Here is a 27,233-nt window from a genome sequence, read left to right on the forward strand (position 1 = left end):
TCTAGTTCTCAGTCCTTCCTCTCACCACTGAACCGACATGTATTCCCCTCTTCCCCTCTCTCATTTACTGCCATTGGAAAGCAGCAAATGGATTGTTTAAGCCATTGAGTCTGGACTAATATTTCACTCTGTGCAGCCCTGTTCCGCTGTTCCATTCACCCCCCCCCCCCGCAGCGTGCTTTATTCTCCTCTCCCTCCATCATCAGTCGCAGCCTCCCACCAGCATGAATCTCACTCGATTGATCGAGATCCTGATTGAAACGGGCACAAACAGCACAAATTGGCCTTTACATATAAATGCAAGATTTTGTAACAAATTCTTACTCACAAAGTCATAAGGAAGGGAATGATATTACAGCCAAGAGCTAAATAATTTGATCTTAAATTCATTTAAGTGTTTTGTTTTGGTCATTGTTGGTTTGAGCTTTTTGTTGTTGTTTTCCTCTGTTCTGCCGCTTCCTCCACTAAAACAAACCGTTTAGGGAGCACTAACTAATAAAACTCTTCATGAAGCACTACACTGATTGGCTGGCAATATTACTGCCATCATCCTCTCTCCCCTGACAGAAACAAATGCTTCTGCTGCTGCTCCGCGGAGGAAGACTCGGCCTATAACGCTGCACCGAGCTGATTCAGAATTAGACACAGAATATCACTATCTGCTCCCGGTGAGACGTCACACGAAGCTGTGATCTAAATGGCTTTTCAGAAAATTCAGAGTGTTAATGTGTCACATTAAGACGCTGCTGGAGCAGTGTGGAGAATCCGTGGTAAAATAGGTTTACAACACATAACTAAGATCATTCACAGCAGAAGAAACGACAAATTCTTACTTCCATATGATTATTTAAATGTATCCTATTAATCTGTTGCTCATCCTTTAATGTTTATAGGTATATGCACTTTTACTAGTTTGCATGAGATTGGATGCAAAACTGCAGATAGTTGTGCTTAGTGCAATGACAATTAAGTTGAATCAATTCCACTTAACTCATTGTAATTATGACTCTAACCCTCCTAAAAAACATCCTAAACCTTAAATTAGCAACTTGAATATCTAAATGTCAGATAAACGTACAAGAGCTGGAACAGAGTCAAAGTCATACCAAGTGAAAATGAAAACAAAATAAATTCTAAGCTTGTAGAATCATATAATATGGTTTATAGATAAAGTGTCAGTGCTGCACAGATAGACACTCTTTTTAATCTTCAATCCACCATGAATACCAGTGAACCTGGGCCTTATTTCATGAAGGCTTTCTCCACATGCACACAGCCCCAGGCCCTTAAGGTGAGGACATGTTTCCATCTGCTGATTACTTTGCAGAATTGCAATTGGCTCTGCAGCCATTAGGAGACACTCTCCAGCCTGAGGAGAGGAAAGGAGCCCCTGCTCTAAGAATCATCATCATCGACTTACTTGCACGTTCAGCCAAGGAAAACTCTCACCTGTCAACGTTTCCACTTCAATGTAATCCCAAAGATTTAAAGTGGATTAAGAGTCAGAAGCAGAGGTGTTGCTGTGCATTTTCTGTCCTCTTAGAAAGAATTCAGCAGCTGCTCCGACACCATAAATATTGAAAATCGCCTCAGAGATTCCCCACATCATTCAGACTATGCACCCTCGGGTGATGACACTTCTCCTCTTGGTATAGACAGGTGAGAAATATAAAACACAGTATAACAAACACATCACTCCGTCCAAACACTGCATTTTTTCAAATTTTTGAAACTTTATTGGTAAAAAAAATGGCATATCCATTAAAACACCAGGAAACTATAGAAAACTATTTTTAGATGATTTACAAAATATATACATGAAAACTATACATATACACACACACACATATTTATATATTTATATATAACCTTATTCTGAATTAGTGGGGATCAAAAGTCTGAGTCCAATACTGAAAGCTGCACATTTCTTTTTCTCTTTAAAACTTCTTATTCAAATAAGGTACACATTTGAGGAAATGTAATCAGTACTTACTTAATACTAACTTCTGGAACTCAAAAGACTGCAATAAATGTCTGAACCAAAAAAAACAAAAAACATTAAAAGCTGTAACAGGGGAGCTAACACATGTTCCAGGAAAGGTGTCACTCACTTAAAACCGTTTAAAATAAGATGAAATATCCAGCAAAATAATGTGCTCATGCATCAATGCTCAACAAAATGGAGCATTGACCTGCATGGCTTCCTATCCAGACCTCAAACACAACTTCAACCTGAGACTCAGGCTTTTGGACCCCACTTTACATCTGTGTGTCCATGTATTTGTATATACTTGATGTATATATTGCATCATCCAAGTACATGAAACCGAAACGAGGGGAAAAAAAGAAACAACACATTCTCCTTAAACAAGCTGTCCTCACCTAGTGCTACTAGGTGAGACAACAACTGGACATGCGAGAGAACCTGGATGTCTTTTTGTATATTGAGCTGTGAAAACAAAACAAAACATGCAGGCTGGCTGCATGCAGGACAGGAGAGACTCGCTCCCATGGCCAGTTATTGATTATCTTATTGGTTAAACATGGAGATATACTCAAAAACAGACCCACAAGCAATAAGGAAACAGACAGGTTGTACTTATTTGAGGTTTTGACATCAGTAATTCTATATAAAAGCACAAAAGCACGGAGGAACTTGTGGGACTGATCAAAGGGCCACACTTACCTACACTGTGCTAATGGAAACCATGGCAACACTATGTGGAGGGATGGTTTACAATGAATGAATCTTACAGCTGGTGTTACTCAGAAAAGGGCCGGATGGACGTCTTCAGAGTTTTAGGAGCTGAAGCGTTTGTCACTGATCAGAGTACGTGTGTTTTTCAGATTCACTACATTGAGTCAATCGGGTTGACCGAGAAATTATAAGAAAAAACCTCCTGTTGTTCCTACTTTTTGTCATAAAGCAGTTGCATGCGTTTCCATGAAGTAGAACACAAGGAGCAGAAAAAATAATAATCACTTCATGACATTTGAACGCCAACTTAACTTTTGCAAACACTGCGACAAAGCAGGCTTGTGATCGACTGGACGCAGCTTCTCAAGCTCTCAAGGCAAAAATCAAACAAACATTTGCCAAAAGAAGCTGAATAATCTCAATGGTCAAATAAACTAGTGAAGCACTATTATCACAAAGACCGGTTGAAATTACACTCTGAAAATAAGGATCAGGACACAAGCAGCAATCATCTTGAAAGCAAACAGCTCAGCTTTGTAGCAGTGTTTGTCAGGTTAATGTATTGACTTCAAACCAATTCCTTTTGTATGTAGTGTTTATATATTTTTTGATTACCCTCTGAATCTCTTTCTAAGCTCTGTGTGTGAACTCGGACCACAGTCACCCATCAGGCTTTGCCCTGGTCATCTCCCTCTCATTCACCCGGTTCCTTTGCATCGCTCCTCCTCAGCAGCCGTTAACCATGTTCCATCAGAAGATACTGTTCTGGCCACACTTGCTACACAGAGTTTGATTGTCCTTTTCTTTCCCCCTTCACCTCTTCCCCTGGCTGGTGTTACTTAGTAATACACTTTTCTACGCCTGCTTGCTCTAACGCTGCTCCATTTCTACTGCTGCCGTACGCAGAGGGCAAACTTGCTCCGTTTTTCCGAAGTCCCTCTAAGACCTCGAAGCTCTTCTCCTCCAGCGGTTTGCTGATCCAGGCGCCGTAACCGTGGATGCCGAGACCTTCGAAGAACTGATGCTTTGCCAATTGGAAGGACATGGCCGCCATCTTGGCGTGGGAATATGATGGAAGGGCGAGGAGGTCTGTGCGGCCGCACCGCGTACACAGAGCGCGGAATACACAGAACAGGTTGGACTTGGACACACGGGAAATGCCCTGTTTGTTCCTACAGGGGAGACATTAGGCCTCCTCAGTTTAGTGTTCATACAAAAAGTGAAAAATCCTTAACAAATCTCACTCACTGTTTTGGGTTCAGTTCAGTTAACATAATCAGGGGATAGCCACATTGTTTCCTACTTACCCATCAAGTTTGCCTTTGGTCCCGTCCAGCACCTCCACACTGTGCTGGTCTTGAAAGCTCCAGTTCACACTGGACTCTTTGGTCTTTCCTGTGTGACGTGTGGAGTCGTACACACTCACCCTGCCCACCTAAAGTCCACCCGGGTGGTGTTAGAGGAAGGGAGTGGGGATAGAAGAGCATATTTAGTTAAATCAGGCTCGTTAAGCCCTTCAGTGTGAATCAGTCATTCCAAACAGAGCGTGTAAAATTAGTTGTGTAATTCATGTCTCAGCGCCATGCCTTTGTCACTGTGTGTCGTTTAAGGAGCTTGGCTAGAAAACAATTTCACTGGTGCGTAACTGAAATTGTTCAAAAGGGGATAAAACAATAACAAAATATCTGTATTCGTTTCTTAGCTTTGCTCGGTGATGCAATGGACACCGACAGTTCCAGCTTTCTGCTAATTGATAAATGAGTCACATGTTAAGAGGAGAAATGCAGGGACAGTTGTAAAGGCACAAACAGAAATGTCTGTTTTTAGTGAGCACCATCTGAATATTCCCCATTAATGCCTGCATGTGAAATAACCCAACATTTTTGTGTTTACCTCTGGGTGGTTGAGCACAAATGGAGAAGGAAGACTCTCCACAAACGCTTCACTGTCCCTCGCCATTCGACAGCAGACAGCACGTGTCAGGTGACCGTGGCTGTACAGATAACCTAACAGATCCAAATGACAACAGCCGGAACATAAAACTGGGAATCATCTTATTTCACTGATGTTAAATCTCTTATTTATCACATTATCTGGCAACAACAATTAAGGTGCAGCTGCATGTTTTACCAAGTGTGATGGACTTTAGGTAGATGGGATGCATGAAATGGGTGAGCAGCGCCCCCTGCAGGCCCAGCACGTTCCAGCGCAGGATCTTATCACTGCAACTCATGGTCCGCAGCCTCTCTCCGTGCTGGATGCCGTCCCAGGTCGGCACGATGGCACTCGACTCCACTGGGATGGTACCCTCACCTGACACAAAAAATGGCAAAGGTCACAGCTCCTGCTTGTGGTGAGGAATCATCTGCTTCTATTAAGTTTTATATAATATCTCATCGCTCACCGTTCTCCACTTTGGTGCGGAGCTTGCCCTGCTTTGTATTCTCAAACAGAGGCTGGTGGCCGTCGACATCATCGCCGGACTCACTGCAGGACTTATCAAACAGAGCCCCATCCCCACACGGTGCTGTGCTATGATTCAATGAAAAAGAAGAAACATAAGATATTGACATGACACATGCCAAAATGACTTGCACTTAAAGGAAGAGGACTAACGAACGTTTGATCCGTACAAGAAATATGGAAGAGACTGACGAATGAACAGGATGGGATCGAAGCATGAGAGACTTCAATGACGTGAACAAGGAGAAAGTAAACATCTGATACTCCCACCTGATGTAAAGGTGAAAGGTGATGTCAGCTTTGATCCGCAGTTTTTCTGACTCGGCCATCTCAAATATACTGTCTTCTGCGCCTTCGTGGTGCTTCTGCAGCTCGCTGTACAGATACCTGAGAGGAAGTGAGACAGAAAAATTAGCCTTATAAATAATGTCCCGCAGACTGGGGCTGGAAAAAGAGCAAAGGCAATTTTAGAAGTGGGAGAGAAACATTGATGAAAGAGCTAAATCTAGTTCTACCTAAGAAATCCCCTTCTGGAAATAATTTCTGCGTGGCAGTCATTCACTGTCTCCCCTTTAAGGCTCAGCTCCTCCCCTTTAACGCAGCGATTTCCTGCCAAAACAAAGAAAAAGAAATTTAAAGAAACCAAGAGACATACGCTCAGTGTCAAAGATCACAACAACCAGCGCGATTCTACAGGGACCTAGTTCGGACACTACATGACTTAAAACCAACACATCTTCTTCTGTTGCTGCACAATCCTGTAAACTCCCTGTTTCTACATGAAGATGATAGAATTACCAGTTCCAAGGCTGACAACAGTCCCGAGGCCCTCCCCCTTCCTCATGACGATGGTGGCCAGAATCTTGCGTCCCAGAAGGCTGTGCTGGATACGTGTCGTCAAGGCGTTGAAACGCTGGTGACTCAACATCGCTATCTGGTCGTGCAGAGTGCTGCCACTCACTGGAAGCTAGAGAGAGCGATGTTTACAGGAGAAAGAAAATACTGATTAGTATTGGCATTATTAGAAGTGTGGCATATACGACATGTGACTGTGCAAAGTCAAAACAAACAGAGAAAATGTAATTTCTATTACGCAGCAAAGGCATTGAGTTTCAGTTTACAGGTCAGTATTAGTATTGTAGTATATTGTTGGTGAAACAGTTTTGTTTATGTGACGTGGGTCAGTCAATGACAAACAGGCGTCTATCGTAGTTCAGGTGAGAGTCATGAAGTAATCATAACCTCTGTTATTCCTCTGCTATTTCTCTCATTTCATTACTTTCTTCCTTGATCCCATGTTCAGCCTGATGGTGTCATAGACAGTGTTAAGCCAGTGAAAGGTCAGCTCACCTCGGCCGGGATAAGCTCCCCAGTGCGGGCTGCCCTCTCAGCTTCTCCAATCAGAACCCGGAGAGCGGCGTCTGCTGCTTCCTGTTTGCCCTGTTTCTTGTTTGATGCACAGACTGGAGGAAACCACCGTCCGCCGAGCTTAGCCTGGTAGGTGAACCTGAGCAGGAAGGCCAGAGAGGAAGGTGATTAGAGGAGCACTTTAAATCACTTTAAGACCCAAGTTGACAAATATTAATTTGAGCATTTTCCTCAGCATGTAAAGTCTTTCTAGAACGAGGTTCCAAAGAAACGAGAAAAAAAGGAATGTTCCTTGAAACCCACCTTCACAGGTTTTAATGTGTGATTAATGTTGTTTATTTCACATTTGTAGTATTTGCTTTCTCCGTCTTTTAAAGCTATGTTAAGTGTCTGTGAGGATTGTTAAAAGTGTTATATACAAATAAATGTATTATGTCTACAGGAACAGATTTCTAAAGCACATGATAACCTTGTTCAAAAGGAGATTTCTTCTCCAGTGTGTCCTATAAATGTGTGTTTCTGTCATCATGAAGCCAACACATACTTAGGCTCATGTGCTGGCCCAGACTGGCCCACGAGGCGGATCTCGGCAGCAAAGCCCCGGGCTCTGGCGTACTCCAGGAGACCGGACACTGCGTTGTTGTTCAGGTGGTTGATGAGGTCCCCCACCCCAGCCTCGTGAGCTGCTCGCAACTCATCTACAGTCAGAGGCGGCAGAGAGGGACACGTGGTCGTAGTACCGTCACTGTCACTGGAAGAGCCTAAGGGCAACTGAGGCTGGAAAAGAGAAGGAAAGGAAAGGAGATGTAAATGTTACTGAGCAACAGGAGCAGAATGGAGACACAAACGTGAAAAGATCTGTTGTTTCATTCCACTCAGTTTGAGGACATGCAAAAAGTGAATAACTCCAGTCACTCCTCACCTTGCTGAGCTGCAACCTCCCGTCAGCCATTAATTCCTTGACGGCCCCCTCTGCAGCCAGCTGGCGGGCCGCCTTCTTACTTGGAGCCGAGGACTCTGCAAACAAGTTCTCTCCGACCTTTACTCTGTACATGAACCTGAGCACAGGACAAAGAAGGCGAAAAGAGAGGAAAGAGAGAAAGGGAGAAAGTTGCTTTTTGGTTTGGAACAGATATCAGCGATAATGCAACGCTTTGCTATATTACTATTCCAGACATCAGCAGATTTGTCAGGGTCACAGTAACTAGAGTGAATGGTGTATAAACTCAGACACATACAGTATTTATGGAAAGCTGGTTTGTATTGAATTTCTGAGCCAACTGCCAAAAGATGAATTATAGACAGAAAGATTAGAAAAAGAGATGGTCTTGTGTCTGTGTCAGCTGACCACAGCACTGAGGACAGAAATAGCAGATCATATTCTTCCCCGGGGAGGAAGTGTATGACCACAGAGAAACTCAATCTACAGTGAAAAGCAAAAGTAAGAGATCCATGTGGACCTCTCAGCATTTATTTAAAAAAATATTTGTCATCAAATACAGATAGCTCTTCATGGAAGTTACCGTAAACGAACAAACACAATCTATTTTAACTTATAACACATAAATCATCGTATAACATATTTGGTGTAGGTTGGGAAAGTGTGTGAATGTTAAATAGGTCTGTTTAATTGTTCCAAGGTGTTCGTCTGTACTTAGATAAAGATCCGATCAAGATAATGAAAGCCAGGTTATTCCAATGGGTTCACAAACTTATTCTTGCCACTCTAACGACACGCAGGGCAACACCCAAAAGGACAGATTCAGAGGGGAGGGGGAGGGGGAGGAGCCAGTACCTCGGGTCGTGTGGTGGGCCTGCCTGCCCGGTGATGATGAACTCGATGGGGTTGCCGCTGCGCTGGCTGTACTCCATCAGGACGGACACTGGATTCTTCCCACCAGGCAGAGAGCGGGACAGCGGCTGGCGAGGTCCCTCCGACATCTCTACCCCGTCCACATTATTGGGCCCAAAGATTTCACCCATGGTTTCAACCGTCACCTGGAAAAAAGCCAAAAAAATACAAAATAGTATTCATTGAAGCTCATTTTCTGTTGCATTATCTAAAACCAAAACATTCTTTCATTGAACCAACTTACTAGGGCTGTGCAAGTATTCACAGAATTATAAATTTACAAACTTTTCTGTTATTTAGTGACAATATACATTTGTGCCTCTTGTTTATAAATGAGAGTTTGACAATATTCGGGTATTTATTTACAGCAAGTGAGATACAGAAGTTCATAATAGTATTCTTCTGAAAACGACTCAAATATATATTTTGTGTTAAATTACAAGACAGTAACAGCAGTTTAAAAGTCTCTTTTTATGAGAGCAGATTTACATGCTAGTGGATAATATCTGTTGGGATTTGTGTTATTGTGTTTGCAATATCTACAGCAAAAAAAATAAATATAGGGGTGAAACAATTAAAGTTCCAAAAGGTTTTAGATTGAAATACGAAGCTGAAAACTGGGTTACAACAACTTACGGTAGTTTCAGGTTGTATGTCCATGATTTTGATTGTGGTTTCAACATTTCCATTGTCCCTTGCGGTCGCCCCTTCCTGCATCTCTGAGTAGAGAATGCGCAGAGTGGCCGCAGCGGAGTCCTTTTTTGCAACCTTCTTACTGGAAGCTTCTGCGACGGGAAACAAGCGCCCATTGAGCATCACTTGCATACGGAATCTGACAAAGGGAGAGAAAATAATCATGCTCAGTACCTGACTGTGTCACACAAAAAACAAATTGACTTTCATTATTGATTGGCAGCATCTTGTGTCCCCACTAAGGCAGATTTATTTCTCACAAAATTATAAATCAATAAGTTTGTCTTAAGGTGCTTTGAAAAAAACTTACTGAATGCATTTCATATAAAGAATCAACAATTAGCTCTTCAAAAGCTCTATTATGTGGATGATTTATGCAAGAGACATTTCTGTGACCAGGTTCTGATTTAATAAATTAAACTGATATAATTACATCAACAATGACACTATCTTTACTGTGGATCACGCAATATCTGATAAGATCCCTTTAATATCTGCTCTTGTGCATTCTCTTTATAATTTCTAACTTTATAGCTGGAACATACCGACAATGATGTCACTAACCTTGGGTCGTGGGAGGGTCCCGACTGGTCAAGGAGCAGGAACTCACAGTTCTGGCCCAGATACTGGGCATACTCCATGAGGCCGCTGACTGGGTTCTTCAGCCTCACTTCCTGTAGCTTGGCCCATAGGTTCTGCGGAGGAGGGGCAGCCAGCGAGACGGCAATAGTTCCCACAATATTGGATTTGTCTGCCGCCATTTTTCCGGCATCTGTTTCCCTGCGAATGGCATTGAGGAATTCTGGGATATCGTCGTTGGCCCACTGTCCTTCGTTGGCCTCTTTGGCTTTACAGGGGCTAAACGAGGGGGTCCGGAGGGAGGGGTCGGACTTCTGAGGGAAAAGCAAAGAAGAGGAATGGTTAATAACATTGGACTAGAACTCCAAGGCTGGTAAGCTCAGCTGAATACATGTAGTAATGTTGTCGAAGATTTCTCATGAAGATACACTGAGGCTGAATTGCAGTTTATTACACATCAGCTGCAGCTTTTATACCCTTTGATAAATGATATTGATTAAGATACGATTAAGATAAGATTAAGATACATTTATTTGTCCCAATCACATGCACAGACATGCACAAGCACACTCATGCAAGGAGGGAAATTTAACCTCTGCTTTTAACCCATCTGGTGCCAGACACACAGAGCAGTGGGCAGCCATGTACGGCGCCCGGGGAGCAGATGTTAGGGGAGTAAGGTGCCTTGCTCAGGGGCACTAGAAAGGGTAGGGGTATTGTTGCCAGTGCTGAGGTGTACGTGTCCATGTTTCATGTCCCTGAATTCCTCACTTGAAGTGTATGTGAAGTCCTCGAGCAGTGTGTGTGTGTGTAACTGTTTGTGTTTTATAGTTTTTCCCATATTGCAGCCAAGATCAGTCAAAAGAAGTTTTATAGCATTGTTCATGCAGAGGTAGAGCTGACCCCAACAGTAATAAAATGGTTCACCTATTTCCGAGATTTACTTTCATATATATTTCAACATTTTCGGAACATGGTTTATTTTGTTGCCTAATGAGATTTAAAGTATCTTTCTATATTCATAAGAAAGTCGTCACTAAGGATAACAGGAATGTCACCTACTGCTTCATTGTGACTTACCTCTGACTTCCAATCCTCTGGAAGGGAATGTTGTTCGAGGCTTGGTATTGGTGGTGTTGGTGATGGATGGAAGATGGATCCTGAGCCCTCCTCCATCGGAACCCCCTTAGCTGGGCTGCTCTTTGCAGCTTTGATGCTCCTCTCCATTCTCTCCCTGCGGCGGGTGGAGAGCTCCCAGGTGGGAGGTTTGACTTCACCATTCCTAACGACTTCGCCCTGCTTCTCCAGAGAATAAAGTGTGGGATTGACCTGCACGGCATTCTTTAAACCCAGATTTTTGCTTATGACGAGAGCGGTGGCCTCCCCTGACTTCAGCAGGTAGCGCAGTACTAGGTCCTTCTGGTCTGGCATTGTGGGAAGCTGCAGTTCCTGATCAGGGGAGTCGGTGCTGCGGCAATGTGGTTTCTCTTTGAGCTGACCTTTTACTGATGACCTGGATCCTTCAAAGTCTGATGACTCTGAGGAAGAGCAGAGCGTAGAACTGGATTCTGTGTCAGAGTCCTCTCCCTTGGTCTGTCCCCTGTTCCCTGTTTTTAGCTCAACCTTGACGTCAGGTTGGACACACTGATTGGATAGAGGAGTATATACTTCAGAGTTTTGGTCTTCTGTGCAATTGAGAGGTTCTCTGTAAAGACTCCACCCAGGAGGGAGAAGACCTTGCTTAGAGGCTATCTGTAAGCGTTCCAACGCGTACAGGGCCCTGTTTACTATCTTTTTGGGCAGACGCAGCTTTCTGGCTAACACTTTTGCAGGGACGCTGTCAGCTGGATCCAAAGCAGCCAAAGCCTTGTGTACCTGGTCCTGGATGGCAGGTGTGAGAGTGATGTTAATCTTACCGGAGCTTGAAGCTGCTGAGCTGCTGGATTCAGAATGTCTATCGAAGCTATCTCTTCTGTTGGTCCAGTCTTGATGGAGAGACAAACTATCAAAATTGTCACAGAGAGAGTCTGTTTGTTCGCACCATTGTCTGTTGGAGTGCTGGTTTTGTTTTTTTCCTTGAAACTGGCTTTGATTCAGGTGTCGAGGGCCTTGCTGGGGTCCAAAACTGGGTGAGTATTCAAAGCTGTGCTCTTGGCTATACCCACCTCTACCCCTAGGGCTGTTGTTGGGGTTTTGAAATCTACTGTATCCTGACTGGGGCTGATATGAGCAACTGGGCGGCCTGCCTGGTACAACCCCCCCTCCTCGCAGATTGGTTCTGAACTGTGGAGCCTCGGAGCTTTGACCTCTCAGGAACTCCGACTGTTGGTACTTAAATGAATTTGGAACAGGACAGGGAAAGTGGTTCTGATAATATGAATTGTTAGGGGTCACGGGTTTCGGGGGTCCTTTATAGTGGCTTGGTTCGGGTGGGGCAGAGGGAATGAAAGAGGGAGCTGGGGGGTGTGTGGAACCTACAGGAGGGGGAGGGCTGTTGTAGTAACTTGAATACGGGCTCAGTTGCGGGTCAGCTCTGGGGAAGAAGGAAGGCGGGCCAGGCCTGTTGTAATTCTCCCTGGCCTGGAAGTGGGGTAGTGGATACCGGTGGTAGTGTTCTTTGGAAGGCCCTCCTCTACCTCTGCTCATAGCGCAGGGGGTGAGCGTGAAGGGGGCCGGAGCAGCGGGCTGCGCAGCCTCTGGATGAGTGTGTGTCCAGCGGCAAAAAGAGCAGGCGCTGGTGGAAAGTCAGGGCAGGCCGGTAGCACATAGAGAGCACCTGAAATACAAACAAAGGACAAGATCAGGAGCATATTAACATACAGAAATAAGAAAATGTGACATAAATAAATGCTAAAAACAGCCAGGAGGGAAAGGGAAACTAACATTCCAGCCACCGACATGAGTTCAGGCCCTCCTGGCAAATGTACAACTTGCTCAATTGCCCTTAGAAACGTCACTGAATCTAGACCAGCTCCAAGGACACAGGTTTTAACATCCTTCTACAGCGCTCACCTTCCTGAAGTGCAGTGTATAGAAGGGGGGAAACTAAAATATCAGTGGAAAAAAAGAGGATTACATGCAGAGGCTAAGCACTGACATCTACCAACGGTGTCAACGTTGTAATGTATCTTCAGATTATATCCCAGCCAGTCTACAAGGATACTGCAGGGGTGACACACTGTCTCTTCCAGTCACAATGAAACTTAATCCCAGGGTAAAAGGAGGGTGATTAATAATTCAGACACTCTTCCTTCTTGTGACTATCCCGTTTTATTTCTGGCCATACAAATTATGGCTCGATCTGGATCCATGTTCTCTCCAAAAAGAACAGTTCCAAGGACACAAGAACCTCAGGAACATCACTACAAATCAGTGATATGCTGAGGAACAGAAAACCAGGCCAGGAAACCTATACTATATTAATAGTTTCCATTCTACTTCTGACATAATTAGGAGTTATGGCAGAGCGTTAATTACGTTAATTGTATCCTCCAAAATCACACAAAGCTTCAACAAAAAGTATTCATCCAGTAGAAGTGTACTGCAGATCCAGCAAAACAAGATAGTCAAATATCTTTCTATGGTACAACAAACATTGATTCTGCATCAAGTGTCATATCTAACAACCCTCCGTAATGTATATATCAGCGAGAGCGACAACAAAGAGACATCCATATACTGAGTCAGGTTTCACGTCCTCCGGCCCCGTCAGCATCACTGGTCTGTCCCATAGCGCCGAGCAGGCCTAACGCTGCTTCCTTAATGAGAGCACAGTGTTGGTTCATCATGGTAATCCGGGCCGACACGGCCACTGGCCCGGGAGGCTAAACGGGGCCGGAGCTGACTCATCTTGACCCTGATGAGAGGCAGCAGTTGACAGCCAAAAAAACAACTCTTGTGTTTTTCGCGAATCCCCTCTTATTATGCTCCTCTCTGGTTTGGAGCCCGGGCAGAGGCATGGGCTAAACAAATATTAAATCTGATGAATAGACAAGAGTTGTGCATGCATAATGCTGCCATGTCAAGAAACTGCTTTATAGCACCAAAAGCACAATTTGATGTGTCCCCTTTTTCCCGCTTCACTGAGATCATTGTGTCATTTACTTATTTAGATACATGATGCATACTATCAATCAATCAAATTGTATTTGATTAGGCAATATTCACAAATTTTAAATTTGTCTCAAAGGGCTTTAACAAGGTGGGCCATCCTCTGTCCCTAACCATCAACAATAGTGAGGAGAAACTACGACTATAAAAACTTTTACATGGTAAAAACAACGTGGAATCCTCAGAGACACGTGTGAGGGATCCCTCTCCCAGGACGGACAGAAGAACAATAGATGCCACATGTAACGGAGCACATCAGAAAATGCATACATACATGATGAACTTATACAAATGTCAATGCAATACACAAGACAAACTGGTGGCACAGGGCCCAGTGGGCTCAGGCAGCAGTTTGTTCTCACCTAGAGGAGTTCAAACCAGTGGCAGAAGTGTGCGGTCCTGCAGCCTCCCAACAATCAGATGACTCAAACAGAGCAACAGCAACACACAAGGCGCGAGTCACAGATGAACAGAACCTCTGGTAGAGTCAAAATCACAACACTGTCCCGCAGCAGACTGTATTGAGCTGCTTCTTCCGCATCGGGTGAGTCAGGTCCTGTCCGCAGCTTCCACCGTGTGCACACCACAGACCTCCAGCACTTATATACAGACGCGTTGCTGGACTATTGCACCAGGTGGAGGGGAAACTCTCTGACCGGCTGGCGCAAGAAAAATAAAAATGAGACATGGTGACTTTCGATTCCCTTTCTGAAAATATGGGTAGGTTTCTGTTCAGGTCACGTGACCCAGAGGAGCACGCTGACAACCGGATCTAGACATTGCTCGAGAGACACGTGGAGGAGTGACTAATAAGTATTAAAAGTCAAAGTCTTCTCTCGATCTCTCCAGTGGCTGTCGTTTGATTTTTCCCTGCGTGAAGTTGGTGCCTGCGCAACGATCGATGCGTCCGCGTTCCAGCGGAGCGACAAGGACACGATCCAAACACAGCAGAGGAGACATCACCTCACCCGGATCAGGTTCTCACCTTAAACACCCGCCGGAGGAGGAGGGAAAGTGACGGACACTGGTCGTAATGTAATACATTCCGAGGGATACAAATATCAGATCCAGATCCTGTAACAGCGTTGCACTGATGATGATGATAGGAGGGATTCATGGATGATACGAGAGTACTACAGGGTGCATCGGACACAAGGGCAGCACGGACACTTGTGCTATTCCAATATGTGCAAATATACTTGGCAATACAAATAATACTGATTCTGATACTTGCAACGTTGAGATGTTCACTCATTAAATCCAAAGGGGGGGCCACAGTGGAGTCACAAGTAAATTCCCACCATGCATGTGTTCAGCAGACATCACAGTGATTTATGAATGGGTGCGTTCAAGTCAATGACATCTGTGTTCAACGTGCTTTTAGGTTCAATTGCAAAATAAAGTAATCTGCACTACAATATATTGGACACTCCATATTTAAACAGAAACAGGAAGTGTGGAAATAGTTCCAAAACGCATGCCGTCGTAAAAGTTGCACAGAAAACATCCCTGGGACCATCTGATAACACGTTGATGATGCACGTGTGTGACTGAAGCTTTTAATAATTAGATCGTTGGAGTAATTCGAGTAAAGAACAAAGGATACTCTCTATTACTCGTTGTTTTTTTAAAGGGGTAAGATTAGATTGTTAAGTGAGGATTAGAGCTGAGCGTGAAACTCTGACATCCTGGTTTGTGTTTTGTGAGGAAACGTCCAGCTGTGTATTAAAACGAGTTCCAGGAGCTCGACGTTTTCAACGGTCTGCTCGGGTGAAGCCTCCCGGGAGAGAGGACACGATGAGCGGCTGAGCCTCGTCCCTCCACCCGGAGCAGCTAGCGGTGCTAGCCGAGCAGCTAGCTCCGCACTGCAGCACAGCCACAGCGGTAACACACACAGATACACACACACATAAACACACACTGCCCCGCACACACACACCTCCACAGGCCGCGTACAGAGAAGACACAGGTTCGACACCTCACCTTCACTCGCAGGTTTTCCTCTTCATTGGCTCTGGGCGGTGGGAAATGTGCGTGTGTGTGTGCGTGAGAGTGTTCTTTAAACGCGGTGATAGAGGAACAATCAGGCAGCGTTGCGAGGAGATGTGTGACGTAGAAAGCCCGCGACCGACACAAACAGCAACACGGCGCAGGCGATTGACGTCACCTCAGCGGCAAGGTTCCGCTACTTTTTTTAGATTCCTAGTGAAGTATCCATATGAGGCACTTCGAGATTCAAGATTCAGGAGTTTATTATCAAATGCACAACAATAACATTAAGCAGTCGCTGGCAATGAAATGCTTGAGTCACAGGCTCTCTTATAGCAATGCTCAAAGTAATTATAAACCCAAAAAACAAATTTTTTATAAAATAGTATAAAATAGAATATCAAAATTTTTTATTTTCTACTTAATAATAACAGTAACCGTACAACGGTTTGACTGTTGGCAGGGCGCAGAGGGCTCACGTGTTATTTCTGTCGCCACTCACTTCAGGTTTCCCTCCAGTAAAGTCAATACAAAGAAAGCAAGTTAATTTGTCTAGAACTTTTCAGCAACAAGGCAATTTAAAATGCTTTACATTAAATATAAAAGGCATCATGACAGAATAAGACAGTACAAGCATTTGAAAATAAATGTCATACAGAGTGGGTTTGCTTCCCTAGAATGAGTCATTTATATATAAATCAGTAACAAGGGGCCTTTTAAGGGGCAACACTCTCAAAAGCTTTGTTCATTTGGAGAGAATGGTATGAATCTTATTTTGATAAAGAATGTTATTCCTACAGGCTGTGCAGGTCTGGTTGTTGTGTGTTTATAATCATGATCATCGACCCCCTCATGCATGTTAGTGCTACCTTCAACTTAAAGGGACTACAGTTATTAGTATTAATATATGAACTGTAATAAGTTGTCATCATGTTCTCTTACTCAAAGTCATGTTCCATGACATAAGTTCTATTAAAAAATCACCAGTTTCAGAAATTGGGTTAAATTATAACTATAAAAAAAAATTAAAGCGAGACCACAGTCTGTTTATTTCGATTTTTTCAACTTTGTCAAGGTTCTTTCTTTGGTGCAAATAGGTTATTGAATTAGAATCAAGAGAATTAGGCACAGAATTAAATGGTGTGTAGTGCGTATGAGCTTTTAGGAGATCTGAAAAGTGACGTTTTGCACTTGACCAACATTTCCTGTGGGTGTCAGCCTTACACTGTGAATATGCTGATCCCAAATGGGACCAGTTATGAAGCAGCTGGTGATGGTGAAGTGGGACAGACGGTCGTAATTCTGAAAAGCTTGAATTTCAGAATTTTTCAACTGTTTAAAAATGTGTCCTTTCAGGTTGTATGTTTATAAAGACAAATGCTTCATTTCCTGCCCCTGTCTCTTTTCAAAGCTTCGACTTAAAGACAACTGTATTGCTTGCAACTCTAATCCCATTACCTGGATGGAGTCACTACAAATACAAAGTCCCTCTTGAAATCATCACGATGAACCCATAAAGAACAGCAGATAAGTCCACGATGAAATGATAAAGGTGACTGACATGTGATGACAGTTTGCAGGAACGGAAGGGCAGAGTAGCATGAAGGGTGTGTTGGATCTGTAGGTCGAGGTCTGCCTGGTTTTCAAGCTGATTCTCTGATTCAGTATCGAGCTCTTCGGAGGAATATTTATTTCACTGCGTTTCTCACCCACCCCGTCTCTCCTCCTGCTCCCTCTCCCTTTCTCCTCATTTCTCCGCTCTGCCACTCCTGGTATCACACTCTCTGCACTTCTTCTCCCCAACCCCTCTTCTCTTATCTCCATCCCTCTCTCCCTCTCTCTCGTCTCCTCTCTCCTGTGTTTTGTCCTCTCGCCACTCTTTCGCTGTGAACACAGATGCATGCAGTATGTGGCAGGCTGTGGTGCTGTGGCAGCTGATGCTCGTGACTCTTCTTCGGGGTGAGTGACTTTCACTGGTGCATGCGCTCGAACAAGTGTGTGTGTGTGTGTGTGTGTGTGTGTTTCCTATGTGCTCTGTTTACACTACATGTGCTCTTTAACGCCTGTGTCGCTGAGCACAGCACAGCGAGACAGCAGCTCACTGAGAGTCTGTGGGTGTGCAGGGAGAGAGAAAATAGATTTTGTTTTTATGATGAGCAAGCAACTGTATGAAATGAATCGTCTTTACTGCAGATTACAGAGCCGAGCTGTGAGTTTTTATGTTATAGATGATAGATAGATATAGAGAGAGAGAGAGAGAGAGAGAGAGAGAGAGAGCGCGATAGAGAGAGAAGTAAATAAAGAAAGAAAGATGTTGAGAGACAGAGGAATAGATAGATTGATAGATGGATAAATATATAAAGAAAAAAGAAAGAAAGATATAGAGAAACAGTTAGAAAGATAGATAGATAGATAGATAGATAGATAGATAGATAGATAGATAGATAGATAGATAGATAGATAGATAGATAGATAGATAGATAGATAGATAGATAGATAGATAGATAGATAGATAGATAGATAGATAGATAGATAGAGAAAGAAGCAGCGAGAGAAGTAAAGAAAGAAAGATGAGAGAGATAGAGGAATAGATAGATAGATGGATAGATATATATATAATGATAAAGAAATAAAGTTATAGAGACAGATAACTAGATGGATAAATAGATGAAAGAGAGGGGTGATACTGAGGCTATCTGTGTTTGATTTACTGTCGTTGGACATTATGGATACTGTAGGGACCTTTCATTTGATTAATAGCATCTGTGGGGTCGTATTGATTAATTATGGTCTAGTTAGTGAATATAGATCTTTACACAAGGAACACGGAGTTTAAATTACTCCGTCACTGGTTTCAGTCGGTGCCAATAGAAAATACTATGGAGATATTTGAGATGCGTAGTAGTGACCCCAAAAAAAACCTATGTCAGTGTGCCTGTTGCATCCACCAATGATTGCTGCCCCTCCTCATCAAAGCGTTTGGCTGGTGGTGAAGGAATCGAGAATGAATCAAAAGGAGAGAAAGATCCCTCGTTCTCATCGTCCTGAGTGCTGTGTCTGTCTGTCCGGGGTGTTTCCATGTTTAATGGCCACACTATTTCCTGCATGGGATGAAAGTGACATGTTTACAGTGGTGGAGAGACTCGGACTGTCTGCGGGCGATCAATCAGAGACGTAATTGATTAGGAGGTGCGCATTTGTTCTCCTCCCCCTCCACATCCTCTGCCCTCTCTCTTTCTTCCTGTTAACTCTCTTTTCTCGTGCACATTTTTCATTTCATTATCCTCCTTTAATTTCCTTTGTCATCAACTCTGCAATTTATCTTTGTGCCTCTCCATCATTATAATATTACCGCCAGTTACACTTGCAAAAGCCTGTCCTCTATTCTATCTCCATCCTCTCTTCCTTCTTCTTCTCCTTCATGATCACCCCCCCCCCCCCAACTCTCAGTGTAACCACAATGGTTTTTTGCTATCCCGCTGCCTTCAGTGCTTCATTGACATCTTCCCTGACAAACTCTGAGCTACCTCTTACTTTTTCTCATTCTACTATGTTATTGTCCCAATCACTACCCCACCCACCCCTTCTCCATCCACTCTGCAGTATCAGTGCAGGGTCCTCACCAGCGCTTTCTGCTCAGAGAGCTACTGAGGGACTACAACCCCATGGAGAGGCCGGTGGCCAACGACTCGCAGACCCTCACTGTTCATTTCTCCTTTACTCTGATGCAAGTCATGGATGTGGTACGCATGACACACAACTGCAGTGTTACAGACACACAAACAATAAATACACACCCAAACACTATTAAAGGAAAGGTTTGCATTTTTTCAACTTTACTCTCAGGCCCACATGTAGATTGTTAGATTGTGATTATTCCTCTTCTCCATATTGGCTTTAAAAAGATCAATCTATCCATTATCTTTACTGCTTATCCTTTCACGGTCATGGGGGGTCAGCTGGAGCCAATCCCAGCTTACATCAGGACACACACTTGACAGGTCCCCAGCACATTACAGCCACAATCATTCACTCTCAAGTTCACACCTACAGACAAATTAGAGTCTCCAATTAACCTAATCCCAATCTGCAAAGAAAACCGTATGTGAGGCCACAGTGCTAACCTCTGTTCCACTGCGTTGCCCGCTGTGAGAAGATCCTCTTCCTAAAGCACTTGCAATGTAAAAATACTACCTGGTGTAATCGTCCCTATTACTCACATTTAATCACATTAGAAAGGAATCGCACAAGGATCTCTAGAATGGGCATGAAGAACAACTGTTGTGAGTAAAAATGGACTAAATGTTCACATAGGCTTTAGAAATAGTTTTAATTTATAAAACTACAACCTCTCCTTAAAATGTGTATTTCCTTTGCTTTGTGTTATGCAAGGATGAAAAGAACCAGATCCTCACCACAAACGCTTGGCTGCAGATGGTGAGAAAAAACATGAATCATGTGATATTGATTTGTTTAGTGAAAATCTTTTCGCCTGCCCCCTCGTCCCTGGAAGGAACAGATGCACAGTATCATCCCAGATGTTGGTTTGGTTTCAGTGTCATGATATTTGAAGACTTATGCATTCAGTCTTGTTTCTGTGGCAGATGTGACCAAAATACTAATCTCAAATCATTTTGTGCCATTATTTTTATACTTTTGGTTATCAAATAGAGAGAAACAAAAAATTGGTTTAAAGGATAAAAAGGAAGAAACTTAAGAAAGAGCAAGAGACATAGGATTTCTCTCAGGGACACACAGACAAGCGTCAAAGAGCTGTTCACACAATAAAACAAAATAAGATGTCAAATCTGTGTGTATTCACCTGAGTGGTTCTTGTTCTTGTGTAAAACCAGTGTTGTGTTTGTGTCTCTCAGCAGTGGTACGACCACTACCTCCAGTGGAACCAGTCAGAGTATCCCGGGGTGAAGAACCTCCGTTTCACTTCCGATCAGATCTGGACACCTGATATTCTGCTTTACAACAGGTACAGTAAGTGACACACACACCCACACACACAGAGTAGTGTCTGCTGAGCTCTGACTCATATTGTCTCTGTCTCCGTCCTTCAGTGCTCATGATAAGTTTGACGCCACCTTTAAAACCAACGTGCTGGTGAACTCCAGTGGCTTCTGTGAGTATCTGCCTCCAGGTGAGTTTTTATTCTGCAGCTCAAAGACAAACTATGTCTCCAGTCAGACTGTGCATGCGATCCTCACACTGCAGCAAATTAATACAAAGAATCTTTATTGCGGTCACATATTTTCTCCTTCGCTTACTTAGCTGGCTGCACCAAACATTTTTAATTAATTTCCCCCTCCTTGTTTACTCATCTTAAATATTTACTTCCATTTCCTTTTTGAGCTTTTTTCTCCTGTTTGTTCGAAGGAATATTCGTCAGCACATGCAACGTGGACGTGAGATGGTTTCCATTCGACATCCAGCGCTGTGAACTGAAGTTTGGCTCCTGGACCTTTGACGGCTGGCTGCTGGACATCCAGATGAAGGAGGCAGATGTTTCAGGATACCAACGCAACGGAGAGTGGGACCTAGTGGGTGAGACGCGCTGTGGCAAACTGTTGCTTAGTAACTATACTTACATCACTGCCATACAGTTCTGTGACTGTAAAATATTTGCAAAGGGTTAAAGTTTAATTAGTTTTATATTTATAGAAAAAAGTCCAGCAGAAGAAGTCATAGTTTCTCTAATAAACCTTCACCTTAATAAAAATTCACTTCTCTTCAATGATTAAATGTGATCTCAGGCATAACATAATTCCTGCAGAATCAGTCCTTTATTTTAATAAGTTGGATCCTTTTTTTCACCTCGGTTCAATTACCTCTTTTCATGAGGCTGAAAATGTAATTTTCTCTCCGTGTGCTTCTCATTTCATTTTACAACCCATTCCCTTTTTCCTTCGTCAAAGATATTCAGTGGTTGCGGCAGAATACGGTTCGTTAGTTACATCAGGATTCGTCATATGTGGTTTTCTTGCTTTCTCAGCCCTCAGTTGTGTTTTCGGAGTTATATAGTATCATCTCTGCTTCTTCCCGTCCTTTCAGAGGTCCCAGGGGGTCGACATGAGGTTTTCTATGACTGCTGTGCAGAGCCCTACCCGGACATTACCTTCGTGGTGACATTACGGAGGAGGACCTTGTTTTACGCTCTCAACCTCCTCCTCCCGTGTGTGCTCCTCTCCTCCATGACCTTGGTCTCCTTCCTGCTGCCAGCAAACTCCGGGGAGAAGATCAGCCTTGGTGAGGAAGAACAAGAGGCGTTTAGAGAGGAAGAGCAGGGATGACAACAAGAAAATTGCAAAAAAGAGATTAATCTGCTGAGACGAAATATATTGTTTTCTTGTTCAAGTTTTGTCCTATTTTTCTCTCTTACAATCTCTCTCCTTTAACATTACTAGAAAAAGTTCCATCAGTTCCACAGAACATTTGTATGATGTCGGGGGGGCGAGGGTGAAAGGAAGCTGAGACAGAGAAAGAGTCAAAGATAGAAAATGTGGGAGGGAAGATGAGAGAGTAAAAATTAAATGAGTTTTCCTGGGAGTGTCAGAAAGACATATGATTGTGGCGATTTTTCCACTTCTACACTCTTAAAGTTTCTTCTCTTCCTTTTTCTTTGCAACCCCCGACTCCTGGCGTCCTGCTCTGCCTGCAGGAATCACGGTCCTGCTCTCGCTGACTGTCTTCATGCTGATGGTTGCAGAGATTATGCCCGCCACCTCAGATTCTGTTCCACTGATAGGTCTGTGTTTTCTCCTCTATGCACATGTGTACCTGTAGTTAGTTTTTCTACCCCCTTGTGAGTGAAATGTGTTCTGTCACAGGTCAGTACTTTGCCAGCACCATGGTGATTGTAGGGATGTCTGTAGTAGCCACAGTCATGGTCCTCTCGTTCCATCACCACAGCCCAAACAGTGGACAAATGCCGCGCTGGGTGAGTTACAATGAAGAAATGTCAACAAATGTTATTCATGGAGCAATTATGGAACAAAAACCGAATTGCAATTTACTAAACGGTCCCAAAAATATGATAGTTTAATGAAATAATATGTAAAAAATGTAATTCTAAGTTTTTAAGTTTAAATGGGCATCCTTGTCCTTAAATGTTCTCATCAGTATATTACTACTACTACTACTACTACTACTACTACTACTACTACTACTACTACTATTTCTACTTCTACTATTACTACTAATAATACAAATAATACACGTTGTCAATATAACACCTTTCTAAACACAGCTACAAGGTCCTTTACAAGTTAAAAGTGAAAAAATGGAATCAAACAATAGGAAACAATAGAAAGAAATTTGTAGACCACACAGCTTTAGAGCACAAATTCAAGCAAATCCAGAGCAGGCCTTGAAAGTCAACAATAAAATCTAAAAATCTATTTTGAAACACACATTGGTTTAATATTCTCTTTTTGTGAGTTTTGGACCAACTGTGATTCATGTAAACTCTGTTGGCCGAGGCCGGTGAAAGTACGTGTCCCTGTGTGTGTTCAGGTGCACTTGGTTCTGCTGCAGTGGGTTCCTTGGTTCCTGCGGATGAAGCGTCCGGGCGAGGGAGCGGACCCCACTCCCCCCAACTGCCAGGCAGACCGTCAGACCATGTCCTCTCCTACCACCACCGCCACCACCACCCCAGTGCCCTCCATGCTCCCACAGACGCTCAACTCCCTGCAGGCCAGCCTCGCCCAGCTCACCCACCCTCTGTCACACCCACTGCCCCACAGGCCCAACTCGCAGGTTCTCATCCTCCCTTACCCCAACCACAGAGACACCAGCCCAAATCCACAAGGCCAGCTTAACGGTCATCTGCCATACATGGGGTTCCAGACCTTCCAGACCACTGTGGAAGTGGAGCCTGTTCAGTGGAGCAGAAGCGCTGTTCACGGGAGGGTCAACGGTGGACTAGGTGAAGGAGATGGAGAGGGAGCAGCAGCAGGAAGAGAACCAGCTGGAGATACACCAGTCGACTACCACCTTGCATCCTCAAAGTTCCCTCCACAGGAACCTGCGGTGTCAACAGAGCCCGACCCGTCGACAACATCACCTGGACGTTGCGGTTCAGAGGCTGTGGCTGGAGCAGGGAGATCAGAGGCCATGAACACCCACAGCAGCATGGGCCAGTCAGCAGCCGTGGACAACCAGATGCAGGCTCTCCTGGTGGAGGTGCAGTTCTTGGTGGAGCGTGTCCGGGAGCAGGACCGGCAGCTGAGCTTGGCGGAGCAGTGGCAGTTTGCCGGCGCCGTCATCGACCGCCTGTGCCTCGTTGGATTCAGTGTTTTCAACATCATCTGTACCATCGCGATTCTCATGGCTGCACCCAATTTCGGAGAAGCACTGTCAAAAGACTTCATCTGAGAGGCAAAAGCCGAGAACTGAGAGAGAAGGGGACAATAAAGGAAAATACAGATATGGATTTGTTGGAAGCACAATTGCTGTCACTGGGACATAAAACAACTAATATTACTTGATCAGTGAGCTGGATCGGACTGTGGCACATGAGGCTTCTTTTCTTCTGTTTCTTTTATGGTGGAGTATTTCCATCTACTGTTCTTTCTTTATTTTCATTTCCGTGGATGCTTCATTGATTTTTTAAATCATGGCCAAACAGACAGATTCCTCAGCTAAATCTTTGACTGAATAATAAGTAAAGAGAATGAGGAAAGTAAAGCATGACTGTATTAGATTTCTAAAATGATGCACCATGAAGTTTCTCAGTAGACAAACTTTACTCTCATGTGCTGCATGTAAAATGTTTTTTAAACTGCTTTTACACTCAACACTTTCACGATTTCATTAAAACTGACTGGGCTTGCTGATCTTGAATTGATGTAATTGAGGGAGCTTTCTGATGACGGCACAAAGCAATTTCTCTATGTTGTCCTGTTTGTCCTCAAGGATTTGATAGTTTTAATTTGTTTTCTCAATTGAGTGCCCCCACTCATTGTGATCAGTACTTTTCTACATGTTTAGAAATTCGAGAAATTAAAAACCCAAAAATTAATCTTCATGAAGCCTGAAAACCCTCCAGGTAATATTGAATAAGATCATTTTCTGCATTACCTGCAACAATCATGTTGGCTTTATATTATGCTTCAGCGCTTACTATGAAACTCATAATTTATCTATCCCTAGAAAAGTAGCCTGTCTTCTGCCGAAGGGATCTTTATTATCAATAGTTTGCAATTGTATAAAACAACACTGTGCAATTGCAATATCTGAAAAGATATTTCTGCGTTTTTAAAAAATACTAGTGAGGAAACACACCAGCAAACCATAGCTATAAGAAATCCTTTCTTTCAAAGCTTCAGTTTTTATCCATAATGCTGACCATCAATGTCTCTCTGTGCAGGCATGGATGAGGGTCAGACTGCAGAGAAAAGAAAATCACGGTTGTCAGCTTTAAGCAAGATTTATTTTTCAAATGGCTTTTTATCTTACAAACACACTGTATTCACAGGAATATAATCAGTGTGACCCCGGCTTTGAATGAAAACCATGGCATCCACTGTGCAGAGGTGTTAGACAGTTGGATGCCAAAAAGTTGATTTCGGACCGGGCTGTAAAAAATGTGGAATAAACTGACCTGTCTTTTTTTACTCTCTAGACAGATTTTCTATTCCCTGCGGGTAGCCTCGGCCTCGATCGAAGATTCAGAAAAGGAGGCAGATACAGATGGCAGGAGGAGGAGGATAGAAAAACAAGCCAGGGAGAGGGATAGGAAGATGGAGGCAATAAGAAGGGCAGAAAGGGAAGAGAGGGAGATTGAGATGGAGGGGACAGTTTGCAGAGACATAGAGAAAGAACGAGGTGCTTGCATGGTTGGGAGAAATGTGCTGACGAAGCCAATACGGACCAATAACGTTTTTTAACTGATTGCTCATTAATGAGAGAGGGAGAGGGGGAAGGCGAGAGTAGAGGGGGTGAGGAAAGGGGTAAGGAGTGCCCCCCCTCCTCCTCCTCTTGGACGCTGCTGCTTCTAAACCATACTTAGAGGTGGCTGCATATATATTTAGTGAATTGGCCGAGGGTGTCGGACTTCAGCAAACAGTCCCATGTGAAATGGATGACGCGGAAATAATGCAAACACTTTATAATGATTGAATTTGGGTAATTGGTGTCTTGGCATGGCTGTACTCAAACCTTCAGCCCCGAGGTGATTAATCTGTTTTTTTAAAACTTTTCCACTGTAGGTGCAGTATGTGCTAGGGTAGATCACCACTGGAGCAATCCACTGTGCATTTCAGAGTCATACCGGGCTGCCCTCTGTCTGTGAAACTGCCGGGGGCTGCTGAGAGATGCAATACAGCACAGGTAATAAATCTGAGACTCTGTCCGCCTCCTGACTCGGACTCGTCAACCTGCTCTGCGTCGACTCCATTCAGAGGAGAAGCGAAAAAAACAAAATCATGCGAACAGAGCCGGAGAGTCTGGGACACAGATTGTGTGTCTTCGGTGTCAAGTGGACACTGCAAAGCGTGGCTGCAGTTGTCGCATAAATGTGCACACACGGAAAAAACAAACCCACTCACACATCAAGTGGTACAGTACAAACTCTGCTGCAGATCCAATGCAGTGACCAGCACATTCTCCCGAGACTCCTAGTTCCTGCACACACATTTCACCAATCACTTTAACTGCAGCACTGTCAGCTCTGTATAGAAGTTTATAGAAGGAGGGAGGGGAGTAATACCTGAACTAATCTGCTGAGTTAAATGATTTTATTCAATTAAAAATGTACTACTAAACATTTTTTAGGTTTGTTTGCTTGTTCCTGGGGTCACGTTTGCACATAGCGAGAAGACACAGGAACATCGCAGACAGGTTTCCAGCCCATCAGAGGGTTTCCACAGACAATATCACAGTCCTCTTGCACTGCATGTTTTTGCAATGTCACACAAAAGTGTTGAAAATCCACAAGTGCAGGTTGACAGATGTACACACACAGGGCGAAGAAAACCGTGTCAATGACCAAGCCTATGCAACAATCCTAATATTTTGAAATTTAAGTTGGAATTTTTTAATTGTCAATTTTATTCAAAGATAAAATGTTTATTTGTTTCTGTGGTATAAAGCTACACACACACCTTGTCCCCATAATCAATGAGGGTTTGTATGAAACTGATCAACACTGAAGTCTGATCATTTGCAACTCGGTGGAGCTCTCACCTTTTTTTAAATTCAAATGTCCCCAGATTATACCCCGTACCACCACCAGTCAATACCTATTAATTACTGGACGCCCACTTTCGATGCAGGTCAATACAAAACAAGCTTTTCACTGCCTGTTGGGTAATTGTCTCCCAGATCTCATTAAAGGACGTTCGAACTGGGGGGGAGAGAGACAATTTTAGCAGCAAAGAGGAGAAGAAAGAAAACAGACACAAAGGGAGGGCGGGAGAACGTGTCAAAATCATCTTTACAGGATAAATATGAGTTGACTCCAATAGCCAAAAC

General features: G+C 43.6%; 2 protein-coding genes across 4 annotated transcripts; one reads left to right on the top strand and one right to left on the bottom strand.

The window, feature by feature from the left end:
- Positions 1–1,773: 1,773 nt before the first annotated feature.
- On the bottom strand, positions 1,774–15,881 carry adar (adenosine deaminase RNA specific). Of its 3 annotated transcripts, none has more exons than XM_061081568.1 (16): positions 15,747–15,881; positions 10,734–12,429; positions 9,639–9,967; positions 9,018–9,213; positions 8,325–8,527; positions 7,452–7,587; positions 7,074–7,306; positions 6,512–6,668; positions 5,960–6,128; positions 5,677–5,770; positions 5,432–5,548; positions 5,103–5,230; positions 4,829–5,011; positions 4,592–4,704; positions 4,006–4,133; positions 1,774–3,870 (listed from the first exon to the last, which is right to left on the bottom strand). In XM_061081568.1, exons 2-16 carry the CDS (start codon positions 12,297–12,299, stop codon positions 3,534–3,536), a joined length of 4,089 nt encoding a protein of 1,362 aa, XP_060937551.1. In that variant the 5' UTR covers positions 12,300–12,429; positions 15,747–15,881; the 3' UTR covers positions 1,774–3,533. The 3 variants fall into 3 exon arrangements, with proteins under 3 accessions (XP_060937551.1, XP_060937552.1, XP_060937553.1); XM_061081569.1 differs by lacking the exon at positions 15,747–15,881 and adding an exon at positions 14,126–14,187; XM_061081570.1 differs by lacking the exon at positions 15,747–15,881 and adding an exon at positions 12,537–12,588.
- A 1,772-nt stretch (positions 15,882–17,653) lies between these two features.
- LOC133014325 (neuronal acetylcholine receptor subunit alpha-7-like) lies at positions 17,654–24,551 on the top strand. The gene is made up of 10 exons (XM_061081528.1): positions 17,654–17,711; positions 19,356–19,495; positions 20,145–20,189; positions 20,627–20,736; positions 20,822–20,901; positions 21,138–21,305; positions 21,813–22,007; positions 22,420–22,506; positions 22,589–22,698; positions 23,274–24,551. The coding sequence occupies exons 1-10, from the start codon at positions 17,660–17,662 to the stop codon at positions 24,132–24,134; spliced, it is 1,848 nt and encodes a 615-aa protein (XP_060937511.1). The 5' UTR covers positions 17,654–17,659; the 3' UTR covers positions 24,135–24,551.
- Positions 24,552–27,233: the final 2,682 nt, after the last annotated feature.

Source organism: Limanda limanda, chromosome 11, assembly GCF_963576545.1.
Source record: "Limanda limanda chromosome 11, fLimLim1.1, whole genome shotgun sequence".
In the NCBI taxonomy this organism is placed as follows: domain Eukaryota; kingdom Metazoa; phylum Chordata; class Actinopteri; order Pleuronectiformes; family Pleuronectidae; genus Limanda; species Limanda limanda.